This window comes from Mandrillus leucophaeus, unplaced genomic scaffold (assembly GCF_000951045.1).
Source record: "Mandrillus leucophaeus isolate KB7577 unplaced genomic scaffold, Mleu.le_1.0 Scaffold1, whole genome shotgun sequence".
Taxonomy (NCBI): domain Eukaryota; kingdom Metazoa; phylum Chordata; class Mammalia; order Primates; family Cercopithecidae; genus Mandrillus; species Mandrillus leucophaeus.
In genome coordinates, this window is record NW_012098097.1 from 10,465,456 (window position 1) to 10,475,696 (window position 10,241).

The 10,241-nt window shown below is 44.8% G+C and overlaps 1 protein-coding gene across 1 annotated transcript in view; it reads left to right on the plus strand.

The window, feature by feature from the left end:
* The window catches only part of SEC14L1 (SEC14-like 1 (S. cerevisiae)), an 83,887-nt gene continuing 73,646 nt past the window's right edge, over positions 1-10,241 (plus strand). The window contains exons 1-3 of the mRNA XM_011987084.1: positions 1-245; positions 1,160-1,264; positions 2,074-2,166. Of these exons, the coding sequence (XP_011842474.1) occupies positions 2,104-2,166 (63 nt within the window). The 5' untranslated portion in view covers positions 1-245; positions 1,160-1,264; positions 2,074-2,103. The remainder of the gene's footprint in view (positions 246-1,159; positions 1,265-2,073; positions 2,167-10,241) is intronic.

The following is a 10,241-nucleotide window of genomic DNA, read 5'->3' on the forward strand; positions in this document are numbered from 1 at the left end:
CGGGACCCCTGCTAAGCGGCCCCGGGCGCTGGCCGCCCCTCGAGCCTGCTCGGAATGCGTTCAGTGGGTCTGGCCATTGGCTCCTGTTTAAACAGCGATTGTCATGCAATAGAAACCGCCCGGGTCCTGGATGCCACTTGGTCGTTGTCACTCCGGATGCCCGCGTAGGGCGTTTATCTGGACCAGAGCATCGGCAGCTGGGACCTGGCTGTGGTTCACAAGCTCGTGAATTAGCAGGTTCTTAAGTGAGTGTAGCCAGTTCTACCAGGCGGTGGAATCCTGAATGGATGTTATAGTTTCTTAAACGAGCATTACGCTTTTTTGCTTCCTCCCCCTACTCTTGTTTGTACCCGGTGATCGTCCTCTTATCTGGGAGATAACCCTAAAATTAATTTTCCCAATAAAATTTTTAAAAGATGATTGGATTCCCACTGTGCACCAACACTGTAAGGTTTGCAGAAGTAAAAAGAACGTGGTCCCAGCACATCAGGATGTGTCAGTCCCGCAGTCAAGATCAATATTAGGAAAGCTTCAAGTTGAGTTTGGAGAACTTGGGAGTTTGGCTCTGATTCTCATGATTTTAGAGGTGGAAGTCTTTCAAGATCATCTTCCCGAAAACCTCATTTTACAGAGATGAAACTGAGTCCTAGGGAAGGCGAATGGCTTACTCGTGGTCACCCAGAGTTATTCCTTAGCCGCTTTCACACTGTCAGATGGTGGTGGTTTCCACCATGACCTCCTCCTCTGAGAGGTATGCCAGACATACCAGAGAAAGTTCCAAAACTGTTTAAACGTAGTGCTATACATAGGAATTTAATACCGGGCGCGGTGGCTCATGACTATAATCGTAGCACTTTGGGACGCTGAAGTGGGCAGATCCCTTGAGACCAGGAGTTTGAGACCAGCCTGGGCAACATGGGGAAACCCTCTACAAAAGAAAGTATATGGTGGTGTGTTCCTGTGGTCCCAGCTACTTGGGAGGCTGAGGCTGGAGGATCACTTGAGCGCAGGAGGTGGAGGCTGCAATGAGCGGAGATTGTGCCACTCTTGGGCAGCAGAGAGAGAGACCTTGTCTCAAAAAAAAAAAAAAAGAGGGAATCTTGGAAATTTCTGAAATAAAATATATCTTTGTAATCTGTCTTTTTTTTTTTTTTAACAGCTAGACTTTGGGCTCCTTGAGGATATTCAGTTTTATACGTTTGAATATCCTCTCACCATGTTCAGCGGAAAATACCATTCTTAATGATTATCCTCAACAAGACGGGTAGGCTCATTCGATTTTTCTTTCTCACTTTAAATAGAGGAGACAGAGGACTGGCAAGTCCAAGTGTGTTCTTAGAGCAAACCATGTAGGCTGACGCTAGAGAATGATTGTGCCTGTAAGGATGGCTCCCCTACTGTGAATTAGGTGTGAACATTTAACCGATTCCTTACAGATAGTAGCTATTTGAGGCTAGAGATTTCAGTGGAGCCTCTTTAGCCAGAGTACTTGGCATCTCTGCCACTTGAAGACAGGTCGCCAAAGCTGTAGTGTACACAGTTAGAAAATAGGAATTGACACTTTTCCTTTGAAGCTAGCTTTTGAGGAGTATACCATAATTTGAGATATAGTAGTATTTTTTTCCAGTTTTATTTCTGTTTTCCCAGAGGTAATATCTTAACAGGAGATCATTTTTATTTGGCTTCTGGTAGAAGTTGTTTAAGAGAAAATGATCCAAGCACTAATTATGTTGGTTATTAGAATAATAGAATCATAACAGTTCATTGCTGGAAAGGACTCAGGTCAGGTCATGTAATGAATGCCGAATCCCAGTAAGTCCATGAGGGGATTGGAGCCCCTCTCACACCAGTACTGTTTGCCTCATTGCACTTTGTTCGCTTTTTCTTATCGTTTAATTACCTCCCCCTGCCCTTGTGTATTTAAATATCATCTTTTCATTTTCATGTGCATAGAATTATGACCTATTGTGGTCTCTTTCTGTCGTTAGAATGTGGTATGATGTGTCAGTGCAAACTTACTAATAATTTGTTTCTGCTCTGTGGTTATTTATCACATATATTTATGTTTTGCAGGTGTGAGAAGATTGCTGTTGTATTTCAATCATGGTGCAGAAATACCAGTCGCCAGTGAGGGTGTACAAATACCCCTTTGAATTAATTATGGCTGTAAGTACTTGACATTTCAATTTACTCTTTGGCTTCTTATTTATAAAATACGGTGTTAGAATTTGATGATCTATAGATTTATTGTTTGTTTCCATGGCGTCACTTGTACTTATTCTGTTTTTATGCTTATGAACTGTATCGAGAGTGTGTAAAATGTTTTTAAAACGTAAGCCTCTGAAAATAAAAATCTGCGCATTAAAAAAATGCACCTCAGGGTAATGTATGAATTGAAGTTAATTCTCCCTTTGAACACACGAAGTGGGATTCTAAGCACTTCTTCTTCGGGATTGTGCTCTTTTTTTTCTTTGTTAGAGCAGCAAAGGGATGTGGAGTGTGGTCTCTGCTGCTCACGTGGAAGAGTGCTCTGCCTGTGGGTGAATTCACTTTAGGTAGTGTTAGAACTGAGCACTGTGCGGTGGAGTTTTACTCACCTGATTCAAATGACTCAGCTGAATGAGTTTTTCCCCCAGTATTAAATCCATGAGTTCAGTTAGAATTCCACACATGGGGTAAAGTCTTAATTTTCTTTGTTATTTACCTGAAGAATTTGACTGAAAATAAGCATATCACTAGATGCAAAGCAAACCTTTTCCAGTTATTTTTAGATTACTGTAGGGTATTCCTTCTTTTCCTTTCTCTTTTGTGTTATTATTAAGATATACATACCAGAAAATATGATACAGGCAGGAGAATGTGTCTTTCATGAGCACACACCTGATGAAAACACGTGTGTCACACTCAGCGCACCTGGGGTACTGGCACCAGGGTCAGGAAGTCAGGAACCAGAACGTAGGCGACCCAGGAAGAAGTCTGCCCTGGTTCAAGTGAGCCACTGTTTTGACTCCTAACACACAGGGGACTGTTACCTGTTTCTGTTCCTTCTATAAATAGAAACACAGGTGTCTTAGCAGCTGGCTGCTTCTGCTTAGTGTATGTTTGTGGGATTTATCTAGATCAATAGTTTTGAAAAACAGAAAGTCCTCTTATAGGAACAATTTACATGAGAGGGTTTGTTTTAAAATTTATTTTTATTTATTTATTCTTTTGAGACGGCGTCTGGCTCTGTCACCCAGACTGAAGTGCGATGGCGTGATCTCAGCTCACTGCAACCTCTGCCTCCTGGGTTCAAGCCATTCTCCTGCCTCAGCCACTCAAGTAGCTGGGATTACAGGCCTGCACTACCATGCCCACCTAATTTTTGTATTTTTAGTAGAGATGGGGTTTCTCCCTGTTGGTGAGGCTGGTCTCGAACTCCTGACCTCAGGTGATCCACCCACCTTAGTCTCCCAGAGTGCTGGGATTACCAGCGTGAGCCACCTCTCCTGGCCTATTTTTATTTTTATTTTTGAGACGGAGTTTGCTCTTGTCGCCCAGGTTGGAGTGCAATGACATGATCTTGACTCACTGCAAGCTCCGCCTTCTGAGTTCAAGCAATTCTCCTGCATCAGCCTCCCGAACAGTTGGGGTTACAGGTGCCTGCCCCCGCACCTGGCTAATTTTTTTTTTTTTTTTTTTAGTAGAGATGGAGTTTCTCCATGTTGGCCAGGCTGGTCTCGAACTTCTGCCCTTAGGTGATCCTCCTGCCTCGGCCTCCCAAAGTGCTAGGATTATGGGTGTGAACCACCATACCTGGCCCATTTTTTAAATTGAGGTATAATTTACATCCAGTGAAATGGTCACATGTCAGGTGTACAGTTTGATCAATTTTAACAAAAGAATCCCTAACACTTTTGTCAAAAGACAGGACATTTGCGTCCATCCCCCGTGAAGGTTCCTTGGTGTGCCTTCCCTTTCAGGTATGAGGTTTTGGTTTGTGTGTGTGGGTAAGAAGTTCTGTGTTACTCTTAAATATGTGTAACTAGGGCTGTTGAGTATTTTATGTTGTTGACTTACCATGTTTGCCATTTGCATGTTATCTGCGCTGTTTTGGCTTTTGGTTGTATGAGACAAAGACTCTCTCCAGCCAGCTTGGGAAGGAGTTTTGTGAGTGGGAACATGTATAGTGTGATAGGAATTGCACAGGAATCCGGGAATTCGAGCTGGGATGGGCTGAGCTCCAGAGCCTGGTGGTGGAGGGAGGTTCCTCGCTGCTCTGGGGGCCTCAGCCACAGTTTTTGTCTAGGATTTTGCCCCATGGGACTGTGCCTGGCTCCATGTGCTGGAGCCTTCTCCCCTGCCACCAGCTGGCTGCTTTGCTCTATCCTGGTTTCCCTTCCTTGTGGCTTCAGCTGGAGGACTTGCTTAGCTGTCCAAAAGCCCTCTGGCCCCAGTTCAACTCTGTGGCATTTCTTGTTGCATTCTTTCAGTTTCTAAGTGACCAATTCCTGTCACATTTCATAGTTCACATCCTTGAGAGAAACTTGATCTAGTTCATTCCCCACCCCCACCCCTGCCCTGGCCCTGGGTTTGAGGATATTGGCTAGCCTGCGGATTGTCTGTCCTGGGTGGGAGGCCTGACCCGTGTTCAGTGAGCTGGGCTGGTGGAGCTGGGGAGGAGGCGTTGGGGTTGTGGGCAGTGGGCAGCGCCGGGTAAGGCAGAGTGGCTGCCCATGGCCCGGGGTGGACACAGGACAGAGAGTTGGGTGGAGTGGTGGATATTTTCCAAAACACTTGAGTGTGACTTAAAAAGCTTCACGCAACCCTCATAGTTTGAGGCAAAGGCTGGTTTCTTTGTCAAACATTAGATTTAATAAAGAGGAGGTGTTTGGATTGTTTACGGTTTGGACTTCCTTATTCCCTTACTTCACTATTTTCAAAATTGTGACGTTTGCCTTGCCGGTTTATGCAGGACTTTACAGAACTCGAAATTCAAATTCTGAGCTGCCACCAAGTTTTTACAATTAAACCATTTTAAAATTTTTGTTCTGAGGTAGTGGTTAATTTCCCTTCTTTTTCTTTCTTCTCCTTTTTTTTATGATTTAAAACTTACTAGTTAGAAACTTTTCTTTTTGCCTCACCAGCTTCAGGAAATTTTCTTTTGAATTGTTAGACAAAAATAAATAAATAAATAAACCCACAGACGCATGCACACGCATGTATGTTCTTCCACCCTGTAGTATAAAGAAAACATTTTGAAATCCGAAAATGAAGTATGTTACCTTTTTCCTTCCAGAAGTAGACTGTGGGTGATGTTTGTGTGGTGTGTTTTGCTCACCTTTCTTACTGTAGTTGTATGGTATAAAATCCTCAGTATTTGCTTTATTTTTTTCTCATTGAGGAAAACAGTAAAATGAGTTAACCTGAAAATGTCCTTTCCAGTTCAGCATTCAGAGTGAGGAAAGAGGTATAGATACAGTTAAGGTGAGAACGGAACTGTATTCCGCCGACGTATTTGTGAGCACGTCAGAGAGCGAACGTGCCTCACTGGAATGCATGATGGCGTCAGCAGTGGCAGGCAGGTGCCCGGCACGCAGTCACGGGAGGTGGGTCCAAGTCCTGGTTTATGTGAGTCCTGTGAGGTGAGAGAGTGGGGAAAAATGCCACCCACTCAACTTAATGCCCTTGTTTGTTTGTTTTAACCAAGAGTTTACTTGTAATTTAGTATTGCCAGAAAACTGTTTAGGTAAAAAGTGTCGAGTATAAATAGGTACACAGTCGGGTCAGATATGTTAATTGCATCTCACTTGATTTAATGAAAATTTACCATTTGTTTTGAGGTCAGTACCATTAAAAAAAACATGTTAAAGTTCTCATTAACTCGCTTCAGTGATATTTACATAGGCAAAATTGAAGTGGCGGTTTTTCAGTAGGCATTTGCGTGGTGTTCTTTCGTTAGATACCAGCCCAGAAACAGAATGTCAGAGCTTTCAGCGAGTTGGAGAAATCACCTAGCTCAACCCTCCCTGGGAAGGAGGGCGGGGAATCCGAGACTCTGAGGTGGTGAAACTTACACAGGTAGTGCCGAGATCTGATTCTGGGGTTTGGTGTTCTTTTCTCATACTGTGCTTCTTCCTCCTACCCACGGATGTGTACCTGAAACATTTTAGGAAAGAGAAATCAAAACTTCTTGGCCACACACAAACGAAAGCCTCACACCTGACAGGGAGGGCGCACCTGACAGGGAGGGCACACCGGGAACCTTCTGGTGGGATGGTTGCACATGTCCTGTGTTTTGACAAAGGTGTGAGGGACTCATTTTTTAAATTGAGTTATAATTTACATACAGTGAAATGGTCACATGTCAGGTGTACCGTTTGATCAGTTTTAACAAAAGGGCTACGCTTCCTGGCTTGTGGGAAGGAGAAATGAATCAGTGAAGAACACGCTGATTGATTGTGCCTTAAAGGCTTTACGATCTCATGGGGGCATAGTGATATGATCCCACAGATTAGGAACGTAGAGTGGGAGGTATAATTCTAGGGTACTTGAGTTGAAGTGTTTCTTTTGGAAATTTCTAAGACAAAGCACAAACTTTAAAAGTTAAACATGGTCAAATGCAACTCCCCCCCTCCCCCCATGTTAATGGCTCCTTAATAAAGGCTTCAAAGGGAAAATGAAGGAGGCGGGAGGCCACCTAGTGTAGGAGGGCAGGGTGGGAGAGGTCAAGGTCAGGAGCCCTTAAGGAGAGTTGTGGGAGAGAGGGAAGAACATGAGAGGCCACCTTCTGGACCCAATTTCTGTGGTGACAGCCGCAGGTGAGACGATGGCTTGGACTCAGGTCTGTCTTCTGCTGAGGACAGCTGTCCTCATTGTGACCAGTGGGAACACACGAATAGGCTCCACTAGCTCCTGTGCATCCCAGAAGCTGCCGCCCTGTCCAGTGCCGTTTCTGCCTGGGCTTTCCATGACACAGCAGATGCGGTCACCTCATTCTTTGCTCTCTCCTTTCCTCTCCCTCATCCCAGTTTCACTGTGCTCTAGGAGTGCTGGCATTCTCCAGGAACCCCTTCAGTGTCTCCGTCCTTTCAACAGACACACCCTTTAGACTGTGCCTTCAGGAACCAAGGCACCTGGTTCTGTCCCTGTCTATCCCAGCACTGCCATCGTTGCAGCGTAAGCCCCTCTCTTTGCAGGGAAAGATCAGGGGTCCCTTGTTCCTTTGCGCATTTACATCTTCCATCCCATAGGTCACTTTGCGCTCCCCTGCCACACACTTTCCATTGTGTCTGTCCTGTGTTGAAGGCTTTCCTGTTATCTGTCCTCGCACATCTCAGCTCCTGTGCTTTTTTCGGCAAGGCCCTTTGTGGCTGTGTTCTGCCCGGTCCGTTTAACCTTATTTCATAATTATGCACACTTCCCAGTTTGAACTTGAACGTTTGTTTCTGTCTTGTTCCCGTTGGCCCGGACACACAGTGCCGTTTCCTGCCTCCTCTTTTCTTTTTTCTTTTCAGACTTCTCTGCCTCAGATGTTTGCCATTCCCCATCTGTCTCTCCAGATCTTACCCATCTTGTCCTTCCCCGCCTCCCCGATGCCTCTGAAGACTCCATTCATGTTTCTCTCCCTTCCCCAGGATACATTCTTAACGTTGGAGTCAGTATTAGGTGCTTTCACTTGCAATGGGAGTTTCTTTCTTCACAAAGCCTCTTGAGTGTTGCTCTCCAACTATTTTGTGTGTCCTTCCAGGGCAGTGACCTTGCCTGTTATTTGTCTTGTTCTCCCAAGCACGGGTGCTAAGGACATAGTCTGTAGGCAAGCAGATGTGTGTGACTTGTTCACACAAACTGTGAGGATGAGGACTTGGTGAATGGTGGACATTCAGATCTAAACTGTATCTCCAGGGCATGACGCCACCTGTCTGTAGTGCAGTTACTTGAGAACTTGGGAGGGTGAGGTGGGAAGATTTCTTGAGGTCAGGAGTTTGAGACCAACTTGGGCAACACAGCAAGATCCTGTCTCTACAAAAAAATAAAATAAAAATAAATAACTGGTCATGGTGGTGGGCCTGTAGTCCCAGCTGCTCAGGAGGCTGAAGAGAGAGGATCCTTTGAGCCCAGGAGGTTAAGGCTGCAGTGAGCTATGGTCACACCACTGTACTCCAGCCTGGGTTACAGAGCGAGACCCTGTTTCACAAATAAATAAGGAAATAAAGTGCATCTCTGCTTCTGTTTTCAGACAAGGGATTTATGTTTTCTACATGGAACAGAAGTAACACACTGTGGTCTCTCAGTTAACCAGTACGTCACCTGGGAGCAAAGCCCTTTTGTGATAAAGTTGGCTAATTTGTTGTTGTTGTTTTTTTTAATTTTCATAAATGTTGCAAAACCTTGTTGGTAAACACTCTCATGGCCGTTTAAGTGGTGTGCTTTTCCAGGTTGAATAACCAAAAAACCTGCTTAGCAGTGTATAGGTTTTGTTTTGATTTTAAATACTACTTGTTGCGGAGCAGGGCTGGCCCACAGGCAGTGCTCTCGGCGTAACCACAGCTGTTGATTAAACGGCCTAAGTACAGCAGAATTTGTTTCGCTCTCCCGATCCTTTTGCTTTATTTTGTTTTGTACTCTGGCATTTGGGGTTTTTTCCCCTTTCCTCTCAGGTGTCTCATGTCTTCCCACTAAGACCAGAGGAAGGAAGAAAAAGAGATTTGCTTTGAGGCCAGATACAAATCTGTGCCTGCCACAGACCAGCTCTGTAACCTACTAGGCCGGTGACTAGTGTAAGACTGTTGTGAGGAGGTGCTGGAGTGAGACAGACAGCAGGGGTGAGGGTAGGCGACAGTGACCTGGTGGTGCCACAGCCTCCCCCTCTGCCTTCCAGATACCCTGCCCCATCCCACCTCCAAATGCCAGGGTAACTGAATCAGTTTATAAGTGAGTAAATGACTATGAACGTGTATCTCTGTTACATCAAATAGGCATTTACATTGAAGCTATTTCATCCGTTCCAATTTCATATGCAAAACAGGGAGACGTGAGGGATCCCAGGATGGACTCGCGACTCATGTATCCTACTTCAGGGCGAGGAGATCCTGCTTTTCCTTAATTGGGGCCTTCCTGGAGTGTGGAATTGCCGAGGGAGAACACTTGCTGACGTGGAGCTGTGCCCATGTTGTTCCTCTGGTTGGTTGGGCAGGGGGCACAGGTCCTGCTTTGCCCTTTCTCCATCTTCGTGGCAGCTAGCTGCGTTCAGAAACCATCCATCTGCCCACCCGCTCCTTGCCTGAATATTCTCTGAGCTGCCTGTCCCCTTTTCTCTAACGTTGTTTTCTAACTCTGAGGTCCTGTGCACATCAGATTTTCAGCATTGTTTTAGTTATTAGGAAATATTTTCAGTCCGTCGTTCATCTTCTCAGAGCACATCTTCTTTCTGTCATCCTATATTTCGTCCTTGGGCCTTTTTGTATTTCTGATTCGGTTTTTTTTAGTTTCTGATGGTTAGGTGTGATACTGAAATACATCTTTTTCATTCATCAAGGTATCCTTAGATCTTCCAGCAGCCTAATGTGCAGTAGAACTTGTTTTTACCCAAACTAATAAGCAATCTACTTTTTGGGGTAGCTGTCTTAAAACCCAACTTTGTTCAAGTCTACAAGTGGAGGGAAATGTTCCGTTTTCTCTGATGATATATAAAAGGACCTGGCCAATTAGTGGGAGATTGTGCTGTCCTCATTTGTAAAGTTGTGAATGCCATCGTGTGAGTCCTGTTGCATTTAATCAAAGCTGGGGTGTAATTAGTCAGATTTACTTGGTTTTGAAAATGGACAATTAGAGTGAGCTTTCATTACGTGCTGCTTTGTACAGAGCCAGACCTTCTCCCTTGTATTCCGTCTGAGCATTGTGCGTTCCGGCTGGTTTTCCCCATGCTCTTCCTGAGCTGTATCCGAGTGTTTTTAATGTGCTGGAGTGAAGGCAGTTGTGGTGCAGTAGGAAAATATTTCAAGAAGAAATAAAATGGATCAGATTCAGCTTCTTGCCTCTCTTATTTACCTGGTTTTATAAAAACAAACAAAAAACCCCAAAACCTTGTTTTATGGAAAATTTCAAGCATACACAGGTAGAGAGAATCATATAATAAATGCCATTTACCCACCACACAGTTTCACTGTTACCAGCATCTTGCCGGGCCTGGCACAGTGGCTCATGCCCGTAATCCCAGCACTTTGGGAGGCCAAGGTGGAAGGATGGCTTGAGGCCAGGAG